Source organism: Lampetra fluviatilis, chromosome 31, assembly GCF_964198595.1.
Source record: "Lampetra fluviatilis chromosome 31, kcLamFluv1.1, whole genome shotgun sequence".
Classification (NCBI taxonomy): Eukaryota; Metazoa; Chordata; class Hyperoartia; order Petromyzontiformes; family Petromyzontidae; genus Lampetra; species Lampetra fluviatilis.
Window position 1 is genome coordinate 3,899,109 of NC_136305.1, and position 17,036 is coordinate 3,916,144.

The 17,036-nt window shown below is 46.1% G+C and overlaps 1 protein-coding gene across 3 annotated transcripts; it reads right to left on the reverse strand.

Moving 5' to 3' along the window:
- Window positions 1-72: 72 nt before the first annotated feature.
- NDUFS1 (NADH:ubiquinone oxidoreductase core subunit S1) lies at window positions 73-15,094 on the reverse strand. Of its 3 annotated transcripts, none has more exons than XM_078870901.1 (19): window positions 15,011-15,094; window positions 14,056-14,127; window positions 13,118-13,206; window positions 12,658-12,765; window positions 12,324-12,400; window positions 12,103-12,184; window positions 11,748-11,878; window positions 10,995-11,180; window positions 9,914-10,048; window positions 8,209-8,323; window positions 7,138-7,283; window positions 6,892-7,020; window positions 6,325-6,454; window positions 5,262-5,425; window positions 4,306-4,460; window positions 3,124-3,299; window positions 1,635-1,769; window positions 1,032-1,104; window positions 73-560 (listed from the first exon to the last, which is right to left on the reverse strand). In XM_078870901.1, the coding sequence occupies exons 2-19, from the start codon at window positions 14,123-14,125 to the stop codon at window positions 475-477; spliced, it is 2,187 nt and encodes a 728-aa protein (XP_078727027.1). In that variant the 5' UTR covers window positions 14,126-14,127; window positions 15,011-15,094; the 3' UTR covers window positions 73-474. The 3 variants fall into 3 exon arrangements, with proteins under 3 accessions (XP_078727027.1, XP_078727029.1, XP_078727028.1); XM_078870903.1 differs by lacking the exon at window positions 15,011-15,094 and adding an exon at window positions 14,885-14,978; XM_078870902.1 differs by lacking the exon at window positions 15,011-15,094 and adding an exon at window positions 14,832-14,978.
- Window positions 15,095-17,036: the final 1,942 nt, after the last annotated feature.

Consider the following 17,036-nt stretch of genomic DNA (forward strand, 5'->3'; position numbering starts at 1 on the left):
ATGTGTCATGCGTTGTTTGGGTACACCGTTAACGTTTAAAAGAACTTGACAATGAATCGAATGTGTTTAGACAAGTAGGCTTTATTTATAACGGAGACAACCAAGCACTCTGCAACAGTGTAAAGGTACTTGTGCCATTATACACAGTCACAGCAAAAGCTCTTCATTTTAATTAACGCCATTTACAGACGTGGGTGAACATGCAAGAGACGTTGTTATTACCTTGGACTATGTGCGTGGTTGATATTTTTTAGAAGGGACCACACTTAATTTTACCAGTAGCGTCACAAGTGCTGTAAAATGGAGACTAGCCTAAACAATAAATCGGCTTGGTTTACGCTTATCAGCCCTAGCAAGAAGCTAAACATCCACCCACAATGGAGTAACAAGGGAGGCTCAGCCTCTATCTCCAAGTGACGCCATTGGTTAGTCCACCCAATGAGGTGGACAATTTTTATATTTTTTGCCGTTTGCTCAGAGGGGCTCCTTGACAGCCCTGACTCCCTCCGACACCGCCTTCACACACTTCGCCATGGTTTGGGAGGCCCGGCTGATGGAGTCTGCGAGAAAGAACACGCACGCACAGAAGTTCACGTGTGGTGAATGGGTGCATGTGTATACAGGCGAGTAGTGTGTTAAAAAATGTGATTGTGTGTGGAGGTGAGCAATGTGAATATCTGCTTGTGGATGAGTAATGTGCATGAATGTGGATTAGTGTGTTTAAGTAGGTGAGTGTGGAATGCAGTTTGCATGTGAGTAGTGTGAGTATGGGTGGAGCGTGTGAATGTGCTTGTGTGGTAATATGAATATCCATGGTGTGTTACGAGTGAGTTGTGTTTCAGCATGTGCATAAATTCACTTGTACTGCTCTGCACTACACAAACCACCTTATGTGTTTATGTATGCCCAACTTCTTTCACGCCATACGACAAACCTCTATAAAATACCTGCAATTTCATAACTCTACTTTTGATTTCAGTTGCACTATGGTTATTGTTCATAAGTGTACGACAACACATTGCAACAATGACCTGTCATGTAGAAGTCCTTCAATGTCAGCTGTGGAGGCTGCAGGGGCTCATTTAACAGCTCGTGGTTCACCAGCTGCAAGCAGACAATACAACATCAGCCCCCAGTGATACGAGGCAATGTACACATGGTTCAACACTTTCAATACACAATGCACGCGGGAAAAACGAAGGTTTGCATCTAACACCACATCAAACCATAGAAGATGGCAATGCACTGGGCATTTAGACTCTATAAACTGTAAATGGTATACATTTCACCAGTTTAATATTTTATAAGGTAGAACAAGGCATTGAGTTAAATGTCACACTTTGAAATAGGGGCACCAAGTCAGCCTTAAGTTGTCTCATGTCTAACTTGGGATTGTTTTACCATCTTATTTCTGACTTGTAACCTTTGTTGAACTTAGATCTTATAATTCAGTCGAGTTTCCGGGGACTCATAAAACAAACGCACGTCTTGTGGAATGACACACGGCAATTTTTAAAAAAAATACATAGCAATGTATTGTATTAATTGATGCTTTGCATTCAAGTGCAAAATACGTGCAAAATCCTTATTCTTGGGTGCATGAGGTGAACTATGGAATGCCAGAGGAGACAGACCTTGGCCATCTCGGTCGCCTGAGTGAAGTAGTTTGCCTCCTCCACATCGTTGTAGCGCACCAGGTTGGGGGACACCTCGGCCAGACGCTTTCGCACCTCTTTCAGCGAGTCGTACGGCAGGGTCATCTCAGCCACCTGCCACACGGCAATCCCAGGGGTGTCGAGGAAGCCGGCGTTATGCAAGGTTTAGAGGAACCACCGGTTTCGGCGGCTTGACGAGACCACACCAATTCCACCCGGCATCCAGACCCCACCGGCCCAACTAAAGCCACCAACCACATCAGCCACACCAGCTGTACCAGACACCAACCCTGCAACTATACCAGCTATAACAACCACAGAGTGCCCACCAACTGCACTAGTCACACCAAACCCACACACCATATAACGCATTCCTGCAGAGGGAGCTGGTAGGAACGTTGGGTTGCTCAGTCAATGGCCAGGGTCAACGGCGGCGTGGTGTATTCCGCAAATATGCCCGACGGTGAGGGCGGGCACAAGCCGGCGTGAGTAGGTTAAACGTTGAGTTTTATAAGGGCACCACGGGGTGACCAGCCCCTCCCCTCCCACCCAGCCCCACCCTCCCCCACCCAGTCCCTCCCTCCCCACCCAGTCCCTCCCTCCCCACCCAGCCCCTCCCCACCCTCCCCTCCCCACCCAGCCCCTCCCCACCCTCCCCACCCAGCCCCTCCCCACCCTCCCCACCCAGCCCCTCCCCACCCTCCCCTCTCCACCAAGCCCCATCCCTCATATTTTTGAATGCAGGACGGACGGACGGACACAATAATCCCCTGTGGGCTGGTGTAACCAGGAGGTTCCTACCAGTATAATGGCCCTAACAATACAGGGTGCTTCAAAGAAAATGTTAACACTTTCTGAGAATTTGCAACAATACCACAATAAATGTGCCTCTGGGCCCTGGAGACCACCTGGAGAAGATTCCAGGCATGTGTTGACAATGATGGCGATCAAGTGGAGACTCTTTGACTTTTTGAAGCTATTAGCATACATTTGTTATCATGTAACAGTGTATTATCTGTTCTTTTCCCATTAAAAACGATAGTCCCATATAAGTGTTAACATTTTTTAAGCACCCTGTATATGAACACCAACCCCCACCACAGCCAGACTGATTTAAAAAAAAAATCAAAGTCCCACTAACAAAGCCAATCCAAACCAAGCACACCAACTGCACAAGACACAGCTCTTGCACAAACCCCCACCATCCATATCAACTGCATGAGCTCCCACAAGCCACGCCAGGCACATTAATCCAAACAGCCCACCAATTTAGTCAACCTTCAGACCACACCTCTACTTCGCCAATCCCCACTACCCTCACCAACTCAACCAGCCTCGTCATCAATCCAAACAGCCCCACCAACCCTACTAGCTCCTCCAAGCTTCACCGATCCCACGAACCTCACCAAACCCCAGCAGCCTCACCAATCCAACCAGTCCCACGAGCCATCACCGACTAAGCCCCTACCTCCGAGAGTGCGCGGATGATCTTCCAGTCCTCGCGCGCCATGCCGGGTGGCGTGATGGCCAAGTGCGTCATCTGGGCACGTCCCTCTGTGTTGACGTACGTCGCCGTCTTCTCTGTGTAGGCCGCGCCGGGCAAGATTACGTCGGCCATGGGGGCACCCGTGTCCCCGTGGTGACCTGTGGCAACAGAGGGGGGGTGGGGGTGTTTACCACAGTCGATACAGGAAGGCGAGTGCGTTATGGGGTGCTGGAAATAACGCTCTGGGATTCCAAAGCCAATCGAGCATGTACAAGTACAGCCCTTGAATACATCCACTGCTGGACGTGCTGCTCGTAAGGATTGAGCATATGTCAGCACGCTGAGCAGTACGGGGTTGGTGAAGGCACGCTGGAGTATCCAACTGCAGTTCAATGATGAATGTTGCTGTACTGCACTTGCTCCGCAAGTCTTAGGACAATCTGTTTGTGTGATAGTTACACCCATCCAAATGCTCTCCAGGCTCAAATCTGCTTAGCTTCCGACATAGGATGAGTTTGGGAGCATTCAGGCTAATTTGGTGATTGGTCAATCACACATATGCAGAGCCAATCCTACCTCTCCCCACCAAACAGCATTCAATAAATCAACAGTAGCACAATACAAGGTACAGTCGACTCTCGATTATCCGTGCTAATGGGGAGGATTGCCACAGATATTTAAAAAATATCCTTTTTCCGCGGATCTCTATGCCAAAAAATAACGATCATCCGATCGATGCGCGTGCTCAGTTATAAAATTTTCCTGCTCGCGCGCAGAAGACTCGGCCTACTGAGTGGAAAGTGGCAGAGCCACGTCAATCAACATCAATCAAACTCCACCCACTATTGTAAAGATATGCGACTGGTGGACCTTACTGTAGAGGCCATCACGTGGATTTCGGATTAACCCGAGCACATATTTGTTCGGTTTAAGCACATGACTTGTAACAAATATTTCCAAGAATAACAGAATATTAATTTGGGCATCAGAGAAAATCCACGAGTCATTAATTTACGTCAAAATCTCAGGTGCGCAGTTAATCTGCAAATCGGGTAAACCGCACGCGGATAAATCGAGAGTCTACTGTATATCAAATCCTGGGACATTTGGTTTAAATGACCCCCAAGTCATTTTTGAAGGCATCACAGTTTGGGGCTCTCTCACCTTGGTAGATGATGAAGGAGCCCTTAGGCAGCTGTGCACGTGTCACAGTCTCCCCATCAGCCCCCAGCAGGTACAGCACCTTGGGAGGGCTCTTACGGACAGTGTCCACACCCGCCTTGTAGCCCAGGTCCAAGGCAGCCACCTGACTCGCCACTCTGAACAGACGGCAACAATCACTCTTCCAGAGCGTGCAACAACGAAAATTATTTTATCGCATACCAGGTTGAGAGTCAAAAATACGTTTTTGGGAATAATCACCTCTCTAGAAAATTGCATAACTCTTGAAACACTGTTGTGGATAATTATGGGTAATTAGAGAGACTTCAATTTGTCTCTCCAATTAAAATACATTTTAACCCAATAACATGGATTTCCAGGCCAATCTTATCCGATGGCATTTATTTAAGCTATCAAAACTCTACACCACCAGTTGTGACCTTGCAGGTTTCATCAATAGGGTTGAAACAATACTGCTGGAATGCCCTAATGTTATTGGCAAGAGCACTACTTCCTTATGATGGAACTCTGTTTAGCATAATAAGCAATCTCGTACATAGTCATTTAATACAATCTAGAAGATTACATCAATCGTGCGGCGCACCCTCACACCGACATGCAGTATTGTAGAGCACACCGAATGTCATGGTCTGTACATTCAGCTCACTAGACCAGGGCTCCCTCCTATTAGTCCAGCTAGCCAGGGTCTTATTCTAACGTAAAACCTAAATGATCAAGTAACGGTTATTTTTCTCCTATCTCAGGGGTCGGCAACCAAAATAACAGGAAGAGCCATTTTTTTTAATTCGATAAAAACTAAAAAACAAATATTTCAAGAGCCTCAATGCACGTGAATACGAGACGGTGGCCCCGAGTAGATAACGTCACGAAGCAGTCCTTGAAGAGCCGCACGCAGCTGCCGAACTCCACACAACTGGTCAGAAGCCACTGGGCATCACCTGTGCAGGACGTTGAGGACCTTCCACTCGGGGGAGGTGCCAGCGATGGCAAGGCGGGCACTCTGTGCGATGGCACTCACTGCTGCGTGGACTGCAGCGCCGTCGCCACGCTGCAGAACGGCACTGCCCACCACCACCATGGGCTTCTTGGCAGCCGCAAGAACCTGGATAACACATCACCGTCATCATCATCATCATGATCAGCAGGAGCACTACAATTGGCTCTCTTGCCATTGGTCCGATCAAAACAATTATACTGGTAGGAACCTCCTGGTTACACCCGCCCACAGGGGATTATTGTGTCCGTCCGTCGTGCAGGGAGGGGCTGGGTGGGGAGGGGTTGGTCACCCCGTGGTGCCCTTATAAAACTCAACGTTTAACCTACTCACGCCGGCTTGTGCCCGCCCTCACAGTCGGGCATATTTGGGAGGGGCTGGGTGGGGTGGGGCTGGGTGGGGAGGGGCTGGTCACCCCGTGGTGCCCTTATAAAACTCAACGTTTAACCTACTCACGCCGGCTTGTGCCCGCCCTCACAGTCGGGCATATTTACGGAATACACTACGCCGCCGTTGACCCTGGCCATTGACCGAGCAACCCAACGTTCCTACCAGCTCCCTCCGCAGAAATGTGTTAATCATAATTAACATCCAGATTTTGAACTCCGTATATGTTACACGGGTCGATGGTCAAATCACCCGGAATGCACGCGGTCTTGTCAGATCTCGGAAGCTAAGCAGCGTCGAGTCAGTATAATGCTTGGACAACCACGATGCGTAATTTGTCCAAGATAACCGCGACGCTGTGCTACGTGGTGGTCAGCAGAGGGAAGTAGAGCAAAATACATTTTTATCTTGCAGTTATATACATCCCTCAAGAATGCTCCTCACCTTTACCACCTCGTCTAACCACACAGGCACGACATTACAAGTACACTGACATTTAGCCTTTGTCTACAAAAGCGAGAATACATTTTAGCAGTCTGTTTATTGGATAAATAAATAGGATATCGATAGATTGCGTATTTTATTTGACTTATTCACGGTCGCACATTTGCTCCCTGTACCTTTGCGAAGGGATGCGTCCCAGAGGCCAGATCCTTCAAAACCTGTGGGGAGTCACCCAGATGGTCGTAGGTGTAGGTCAAGTCCACCTTGGTGCCCACGACAGCCACCTGCAGCTCGTTGTGCAGCCAGCTGCCAGGACACATACAGACAACCGAAATCTGCAACGCAGTTCAAGCTGTGAACAGGCAACCAGGTGAATGGGAAGGCTGGCAAGTGGTCCGGCAAGCGAGCCGTTGGACGTGTGAATGAGCAGGTAAACAAGCGAGTGCGCAGGTGAGCGGCGGTCAAGCGAGTGAAGAGGCAAGGGGGAGCAAACAAGGGAGCGAATGGGCGAATGAGAGCGTTGGAGTGAGGACATGAATGAGTGGGCAAAACCGTGTCTGAACGGACGAGACAGTGGATAGGAAATATGAGAAAATGACAGTGAGCAGGAGACGGAGCGAGTGAACTGGCGAGGGCGCAAGTGAGCTGGTGAGCGAGCGTGTAAAGAGTGTGAGGTGAGATGACATGCGCAAAGGGAGCGAGACAGCGGATATGAGAGTGAAAGGCGTTCGTGGACGGCTGACCTCTTGCGGATGCGCGTGTTGAAGAGCGGCGCTTCGTAGCGCGGGTTAGTCCCCACGAGCAGCAGCACATCCGCCTCCTCCACGCCCGCGATGCTCGTATTCAGCAGGTAGTTCGACCGCAAGTCAGTGCTGCGTATCCAATCCAACACACACGGTGTTTACGGTACACGAGCGGCTGACCAAACGCTGCCATCTAACACAAAAAATCCAAATCAATGCTGGCGTCTCTGCCGTGCCACAGCTTACCCAGCACCAGACATGGGAAAGATCTCCTCCGTGCAGAGGCTCTCGCTGTCCAGCTTGTTGAGCAGGTCTTTCAGGGCCACCAAGGACTCGGCGTCCGCCATTCCTCCCGCGATCGCCGCGATCTCACTCCCAGAGACTCCGTGCAACTGAATCCACAGAGATACAACACAGGATCATTAGCCAGTGCGTGGGCAGGCGGGTCACTAAGTGGGTAAGTAGGTGACTAGGTATCTGGGCAGGCAGGTGGATTGGTGAGTAAATGGGTAGGTGAATGTGTGTGTGGGTAGGGAGCGTTCAGGTAGCGGTTAGCTCGCAGTGTTACGAACCCAGGGTTCGATTCCGTCCCATGGCCAACACCAGTGACAATTATCTGAACTGGTCCTGGGCCTCCTCAAGGTCGACTCAGCCTAAAATGAGTACCTGGTGCAGGGTGTAAACATCGCCACTTGGGAGACAAAGGCGACTCACCCCCTCATGTACCGTTCCAGCCTTCATAGGTGCTCGCTAACAGCACTTGCCCAAAAAGTCTGGTCAGGCTATAAGGGGGATCTTTGTTTTTGTTTGGAATACAGGTTGGTAGATACGTAGCCTTATACCAAGGTGAGAATTCACTGAGACAATTAGGGTATTTTTTTTCATGGAATAAATACATAGAGGATAATTAAGAGGGGGCAGTTTCAACTGCATTGACATTGGCCTGATGAGATTAATGGCTCACAGAATCAGAGATACACTTTAATCAGATAAGAGAGAGACAAAGATACCAACACTGTATACATGTGATACACGCAAAGAATTAAGAGACCTGGAGACAGGGGGTATAGATTAGCTATCACATGATCTTCTTCATATGGGAGTTTGAAAAAAAGCAAAAGGCTACAATTGTTTTTTTTATTGTGAGCCATTCCATCGACGACACAACGCATCACCAAATAACGTCACTTGGCTGCCAGCACACGCCAATCTCACTTCGTGGCCCGCAGGAAAATACAGCTGAAGAACCCTGCCCTGAGTCGAGTCGGCCCGAGAAAGAGGATTCTGCGTTAAAAGTGAGGAAAAGGATAAACTCACCGCGCCCGCTGCTCGACCCAACGCCTCCTCCCATCCGCAGGGCACCAGGCGGCCCTGATCGTCTCTCACCATCGGCTGCGTGAGCCTCTGCCTCTTGAGCCCATCGTACGCAAACCTGCAAAGGGGGGCAGCTTGACATCGGTCACTTAAGCTGTCTCGGGTGTGGACCAATCAACTTCAAGGACAGTGCATACATTATCAGTTATGTTTTTTGTTTGCATTATGACTGCAGGTATTGTGGTCTATGCAAACATGACTCCTCGTAATAAAGGTGTCAGTTTTGTTGCCAGATAAAAGGGTAAAAACCCAATAATCATATTTTTTTCTGGCAAATGAGGTACCAATGGTGTAAATGCTTACCCCGAGCTCTCATACTCTGATGGTGCATTGTCTTTGAGTTGTGCGCCTTTTGGCGTCATCTGGTCCAACACCATGTGAGACTAGGCTCTAAGGAAAGCTGTCTCGGGTGTGGACCAATCAACTTCAAGGACAGTGCATACATTATCAGAGTTATGTTTTTTGTTTGCATTATGACTGCAGGTATTGTGGTCTATGCAAACATGACTCCTGGTAAAAAGGGTGTTTGTTTTGTTGCCAGATAAAAGGGTAAAAAAGCAATTATCATCGGTCACTTAGGTTTGTTGCCCTTCCCCCGCACCCCCGATTAACACAGTTGACTATGTACGGTGCGAAAGAAGTTCAATGTACATACGTACATACCCCCCTGCTGCGACAGCCTCTACGGCCGTACTTCCAGGGCCCTGTCACGCAGGATGTGGTGGCGTTAACACTCGTTTAGCTATCGCACTTTTCCAAGGAAAAAGTCGATCAGTAGGTGAATCATGAAATCCAGTACCCTTTACTCTTTTGAGGATGACTCAATTCGTAAAAGAGGTGTGAACTTGTTGGATAAGTCCTTAAGCGGTGTTCCCGGCTGTTCATGCCGAGTTAGATCGTTTGTTTGCGTGAAAAGAAATCGCAGAGTAAAAATTTGGTCAATCTCATCATGAAGTTGCTCTAGTGATGCTACATTCTTACGTGTTAAGACTTCATTGCAGCACACGATGGCGGTGCTATTATTTGCGACACTAAAAGTATTTTTTTCATGAATAAAGCGTCAAAGCAATATTATGCACGCATCTAAAAGGTGACAGAAATTTTTTTTTCTAACTTTTATAAGCAAGAGACCACCGTGATTCATGATCTCCTCAGTGAGTGAGATGTCCATAATACAGGTTTTTTTGGGATAGATCGCGTAAATATGTGTCGTTAAACCCACCACCACCTAACACAACCAATTAGTAAGGTTCGTCACGTAAACAGAACATGCCAATGACTAGTACAGCACACCGGTGTGTTGGAGAGCAAAGCCACAACATTTACAATCTTTTCTTGCTCACCAACACACCGGTGTGCTGTTCTATTAACGAATTGGCACGTTCTGTTTACGTGACAAACCTCACTAATTGGCTGTCAGGTGGTGAAGGGTTTAACGAAACATTTATATATTTACGAGATCTAACCCAAAAAAAAACCTGTATTATGGATAATATTGGTCGCGAAAGCCTACGTGTTAAACCGAGTGAGATGTTGTTATCCCATATTTCTCATGCAGCTTGATTTAATTTTTCACCTCGTCCTATATCATCCGATATTTGTCACCCACTAACAAATGAGGGTGGAACAGACCCCGGGTCCCCCCCACCTGGTCTTGTCGGATATCCACTCCTCGTTGATGTCCTCGTGCAGGCGTGGCAGGATGCGCATAACCTCGCCACCACGCGTGCTCACCACGATGTTACTGCCAACGGCGTCCAGCACGTCCACCGATTCGGTCTTCCTGCACACGGCAATGTGATGGTAAGTTGTCCGCGATGGTAAAACGGCAACCTCAACACACCCTCCCACCATACTGGACATCTTTGAAAAAGAGCTTCATAGCTCATCAGATTCCTGAAGTCTAAATAAAGATTCTGATTTGGATTCTGATACAGTGCTACAGCTGCCCAATTTGAAACTAACCTATGTTTTATTTACCAGGTAAAGCCCGCTCATCGAAGTGTGGGATTTATAATAGCCAAATAATCTAAATGCACGTTTCTAAATGTGGAGGGCAAAACTGGATAAAAATGAGAAAACATCCACGTGACCATGGAGAGAAAACATGCAAACTATAAACATGCAGGTGTCAGGTTTGGGATCGAACCCACGACCTACTGCAAACCAGGCGAGGGAGATAACATCTTTATAATGATCTGTGTTTGATATAGCACTCTCTATGCTGACATCTCAAGAGCACTTTACATCATCTCATCTCAAACAGTTGAAAAGGCACCACCAGCGGCAGCTGTCTGTGAGGGCACATGGGTGATTCAGCACCTGGCCTGCAAACGGGGAATTCGTCTGTCAGAAGGGGGTGATGATTTCTATGCATAATCCAAATTGTGTAATTTAAGAATTTGGTAAATTTGAACCGCCGACACCCGCACACAATGGCTTATTCTCGCGAATGACACCAGGGGATCTTTCACGTCCACTGTGAAACAGATGGCAGATAGTATCATGGTTTTTACACCCGCAATAATAACCATGGTGGCCAATAAATCTATCCGTGAAACTCTGCAACAAGCACGAGGCAGCGTCACCGCCCAAGGACTGGAGACTAGACTCACCAAGCACGCCTGAAACTTAAAAGAGACTTTTCACAAATTCCCCGGGGCACCCCAACCATCACAGCAAACTACAAAACATGCACAGCAAAGGCGAAATAATGAAGGCAGAGGGACCTTGTTTCCCACGGACGGGCGGTGAAGGCGTAGGGCTTTGAGGTGAGGGCCCCCACGGGGCACAGGTCAATGACGTTGCCCGAGAGCTCCGAGTGGAACATCTTCTCAATGTAGGTGCCGACCTGCATGTCGCTGCCACGGCCTGTCGTGCCTAGGTCGTCCACGCCGGCAACCTCGCTCCCGAACCTAGCGTGCACCAACGCCAGGACCAAGCACGGTCTTTGTGAATCACTAAGCTAATGGTTACGTTAGACTCCAAACGTGTACACAGAACCAACACCACATCCCAATGTGCTCTTTCATTAAAACGCTAATGCTACAGTCTATTAAACACCGCATTGTGTGCTTTCAGATATGCGTCTGCGACCAAATGGGATGCTCTTGTCTCCAATATTAAGAAGCCACTGGAGCCATGCATTATACCAAAGAATATGTTTTAAGTCATCCAGTAAAGAAATACAATGTTCGCCCATAGATATCACCACACCATGCAAAAACAGGCATGTAACACACATGAAACAGGCATGAATCCCACCTCTTTCTTCTTTGAGTCAATGAACTAAGACTTTTTTTGTGTTACACAACACCTTGCCAACAGAACACTTCAAAGTAGTGCTGCTAATGAGCTTACAATCTGCTATGTCAACGTGACTCAGCTTACCAACTCAATCTGGCTCACCTCTACCAAGTCAATGCGTCTCAATTGGCCCAAGGGTAACCAACACAGAGGTTTCACAACAATGGCAAATTGACCTGATGCATCGCGTGCAGTGGATGCAGCGCGTCATGATGGTCTTCACTAGCGGCCCGATGTTCTTGTCCTCGACGGCTCGCTTGCCCTCGGTGAAACGGCTCCGATCACTGCCGAACATCATCGACTGGTCCTGTGGTGCGCAGGTATCAATTCCACGTAAGGTATATGTGTATGTATGTATGTTGAACTTCTTTCGCACCGTACGTAGCCAACCATACTAATCGGAGGTACGAAAAAATATATGCCTGTGTGGTTCCGGGTGTTAATTATTATGTTGCTGTTCAAAAAATTGAGCCAACACAGGATTAAACCTTAGTTTAAACCTCATGTCTGGTTTTATGAATGCGCGCTTACCTGCAGATCACACTCGCCACCTTGGTCACAGATGGGGCAATCCAAAGGATGGTTTGCAAGCAGAAACTCCATCACGCCTTCCCTGCAATGAGACATTATTCAAACGTATAAAATTGCTCTTTGAAACAGATGGGATTTGTTTCTTGATAGCCAATCTACATGCATACACAAACAAACATTATATCACTCATCATGTTTTTATATAAAGCACATTGCTGTACCTGGCTTTTTTGGTCTTTTCAGAATTTGTTAAGATATTCCAGCCCTTCATAACTGGCATGGCACAGGCTGCAACCGGCTGAAAGACAAGATGTTACAAAGATATATTATTACTCTACCTAACAGCACTTGCTAGACTATGGTAAATATTGGTATAGTTACTGCAAGACCCTTAAACACACAATATTCCACTTAAATCTTCTTTACATGAGAGAAACATTGTAACAGAAAAGGTGCGCTATGATATAAACTTAGGAAAAATACATATTTCTTTACGTAACCAATAAAATGTACTGTCTGTATTGAGTAATAACACCGATGAATGTGCAGACCCACCTTGGGTGCCCGTTCTATCTCCACCAGGCACATCCTGCAGTTGCCAGCGACGGACAGACGATCATGGTAGCAGAACCGTGGGATCTGAACACCAACCTTCTCACATGCCTGCAGTCCACATGAGTCGTTAAGGGGGTTCAATAACATCTGGTTGTAGTGGCACTGAAGTGAAAAATACAATCCCTCTGAAAAACTATGCAGTAGCCAATCACATCCCTAAAAAAAAGTATCATCTCCTTTTTCCCCATGCGCGATTTTGATCACACACCCAGTAGCATGCCCATTACTACACTCTTTTATCTCCGAAACTAATTCTGATTGGCGGCAGTTTGTCTTTTTATAGCAGCCATTAATTTCACCACAACACATGCGTATGAATTAAGAAACATGGAGCCGAGGTTTGAAAAATGCAATGCCCAACACAAGGAAAGGTAGAGAGAACTGAAGGTACAATCATCACCTGTAGCACCGTGGTGCCCGGCTCAACCATCACCGACTGCCCGTCCACAAACACTTCAATCGCATTGCTCGCAGCAGCACTTGTGTGAACTGTGAGAGGCATCACACAGATTAAAATGATTTGGTGTAGGATATGCACGAGTATGCATATATTGCAATATGGTATCACGATGAACGTGAACGTCGCACGTTGTTCATCGCAATGCAGAACGAAACGGTGAATACAATTCCATGGCTGTCAACTTAATTGGCTTCAGATTTAACACTGAAAGATGTGTATTGCCTTTACAAAAGCTCTGTCCCTTATGCAGACCACCAGCATCTTTGTGTGTTGTTGAATCCATTTTTTTCCAGCCTGCACTCATCTTTCTAGCGTAATGTTTTCTCACCATTTACACAATTTTATGGCACCAGTGCAAAATATTATCATGCATTTCTATGACAATAATATAACATTATCCAAGGGTAGTACTGTATAATAAATGTCATAAAAATACTGAAAAAAACGACTAATCAAAAGACATTTAACACGTAAGTAATAAATGTTTGAGACAAGGCTCAAAAGAAAGCTGTCTCTGGTGTAGACCAACCAGTTTCAAGGACAATGCATATATTATCAGAGCATGTTTTTGCTTGCATTCTGATCACAAGCATTGTGGTTAATGCGACACGATTCCTTGTAAAAGGTTTCAGTTGGGTATTTTAACATCTTAACACCTGTTTTGTTGCCAGAAAAAAGGGGGGGAAACCTATTATCACATTTTGGTGCTGGCAAAGGAGGTCCCATGATGGAACCCAGTGTGTCGTCTAAAACATTTGCAATACGGGTGTGCTCTCTGACGAATCTCTGACAACATGTTAAAGCCAAGTATGCTTATGCTATACTGTCTACGACACAACAACACGAATAATTAATTTCCATGCGGGTAAGTCACTCACTCTGATGAGTAGCGGGCAAAGGTGTCTTCATGTTCTTGGCCAAAGTGGCCAGGGTCCGAATGCGCTGCATGACTGCAAAAGTCACACACAACGACAAACTTTTGTAAACGTTTCCTGTAATGCAAGTGATTGTATGAAACAACGGATTTAATAATACATTGCGGGACTGCGGGCTTAATGGCATAATTTCAATGGCATGTTGTACAGTACATGTACAACTTAAATATTGACAGAAAAAAATACCGCATTTTGGAGAAAAAGTAACTTCCATTAAAGACTCTGAGCGCTGTAAATATGTCCTTGTTTCGTTCCTAAAGTTGTGTTGTATTGAGAGCAAAATATAAGCCTTTAAACGTAAGACGAACACAGCAGTAAGGGTAAAGAGGTCATTAGAGTAGTACAAACAGCGCCCTCTACGCATTAACGTCTCCGTAATGTTGTTTACAAGTCCAGAGAATCACACAATGCTTATGTTTTCATACAAAGCGTAGAATAACAATACACTTACGGCTGATATAACCTATACTTAATTCAGCACAAGTGTATAGAAATGCTTTAAACCCAGTTACATTTAACTTAACGTCATCACATTACGAAGGGCCCCGTACGTGATCGTACGGGCGCTTCGTAACCGCCGCATCAATTTTGTTCAACGAGCGACTTAAACAACACCCGTATCCCTTCGCACAATTTACTTTAGCGATGACAAAAGCTGGTGATTATTACAATTAACGGTGGCGAAACAAACCCGACTTAAAACTCCGCACCGCCGTCACCTGTCAAGGGCAGACCTGGGGGGGCCTAAGGACAAAACCGCGTCGCGTCAAACCTTTAAAAGCACCTCCACTCCCTTCGCACGAACTTAAACCCGCACGCAACTCTACAGCCAGCTGCCTATCACGTAGAATTCGTTTATGAGGAGAATTTAAAATAAAAACGCGGCGAAGACGTTTACCCGAGTTACTGAGTGTGGGAGGTTTTGAGGGCGCAGGCTTTTGACTGAGCCCAGGCCTTGCCGCCCTCCGAATCCAAAACGTGGAACCGGATTCGGCCGGGGTCAGAGGTCATCCCCCGTGGGGGGGGGGGGGCATTACTTGTGTTCAGAATCTGAAATGTTTGAACTAGTTAGGAGGCTTTCGCGACCAATATCATCGATAATATCGGTGTTTTTTTGTTGGGTGAGATCGCGTAGATATATAACTGGAGGAACACCAAAGAAATGTTAATCTGAAATGTTTTAACACTGAAATGTTTCACACTGAAATGTTTTAACACTGTAATGTTTTAACATTTAAGTAGCAGGCTTTCGCGACCAATATCATCGATAATATCGGTGTTTTTTGGTTGGGTTAGATCGCGTAAATATATAACTGAAGGAAGACCAAAGAAATATTAATCTGAAATGTTTTAACACTTAAGTTAGCAGGCTTTCGCTACCAATATCATCGATAATATCGGTGTTTTGTTTTTGGGTGAGATCGCGTAAATATATAACTGAAGGAACACCAAAGAAATATTAAATAATTTCGAATGCAACTGTCAGCAGTAGCGGAACACGCGTGTCAACGAGGACACTCAATTGATTTTGATAGTTCTGTGCAAAACTAGTTACTACTGGCCAATTATCGAAATTCAGAGAAATAAAAAATCATTTTAACCGTTCGGATAGCTACAGACTTCGTGCTGCTTGGAAGCGAATAATCAAATAATAAATTGTTTCAATGCATGGCTATGCAGGTAACCTTACTTCAATAGGGATAACCGTTGGTACGGCGATTCTAGGACACACACTCGACATTTATTACCATATAAATAACCCAAGCGCAAATGGATACTCATAGTCGTTTGTATGTTTTCATTAACCCCCCAAGCAGAGCGCACACGTGTTGTCATCACATCTACGCCTCTATTTAAGGAACTAAACAGGAAGACTTCTCAACAAATCTGGCTGTGTCGCCTGATGAAGCTAGTTGTAATTACTGGCGAAACGTCGTACTCGGATTGTAAATGTTGTGGCTTGGCTCTCCAGCACACCGGTGTGCTGTACTAGTAACGAATTTGCATGTTCTGTTTACGTAACAAACCTTACTAATTGGCTGTGTTGGGTCGTGGCGGGTTTAAGGACATTTTTTATTTTTTTTTATTTTATTAATTCCCTTCTACGTGACTTTACCGAAAGAACCAAGAATATAAATAATAATAGGGTTTACCCTTTCTGGCAAAAACACAGAAGGTGTTAAGATGTTCAAATACCAAATAGAAACCTTCGGGGCCGTCCATAAATGACGTCACGCACCTAGGGGTGGGGGGGGGGGTCAGACATTTGTGACGATGTGTGACGAGGGGGGAGGGTGTTGAGAAATGTGACGTCACATCAAAATGCGCAAATTTAAATAAATATAGAATTGTTATAACAACACTAATTGTTATAACAACACTCCTACAACATCAGAGTGCAGCGCCACATTAAGTACGCACTACAATGACAATAGTTTAAAGCGATTTGAAGCATGTTTTATTTTCAAATAGAAATATGGTTTTGGGGGGGGGGCAGACCTTTGTGACGTCATATTTGAGGGGGGGGGGGTCTGACTTTTTGTGACGCCGTGTGACGAGGGGGGGGTCAAAACTCGTCCAAAATTGCGTGACGTCATTTATGGACGGCCCCTTTTGCAAGGAATCGATTACTACATTAACCACACGGTGCTTGTGGTGAACATGCAAACAAACATTCTCTGATTTTTTTTACGCATTGCCTTTGAAACCGATTAGTACTTTTGATTCTGGCAAAAAGGTCCCATTAAAAAAAATCGTGGTTATAGTACAAAACTAGATTTTAAGCTTTTTAAATCCTTTATATTAAGTTCACTTGCTTGCTTGCGCGCTTACGACCGTGCAAATCTTTCGGTCGTTTTTTAACCCACTTCCCGTGATCCAATCGAGCTGACATTTTCCACACAGACTCGTTGTGAGTGAAAATT

Bases quoted from the DNA above. Each gene is read 5' to 3' on its own strand.
- NDUFS1 (XM_078870901.1), bottom strand. From the start codon at position 14,125: ATGCAGCGCATTCGGACCCTGGCCACTTTGGCCAAGAACATGAAGACA. The intron at 11,879-12,102 runs GTAAGCGCGCAT...TGCGCACCACAG, and splicing joins GTGGCGAGTGTGATCTGCAG to GACCAGTCGATGATGTTCGG. The intron at 6,455-6,891 runs GTCAGCCGTCCA...GTGTCCTGGCAG, and splicing joins AACACGCGCATCCGCAAGAG to CTGGCTGCACAACGAGCTGC.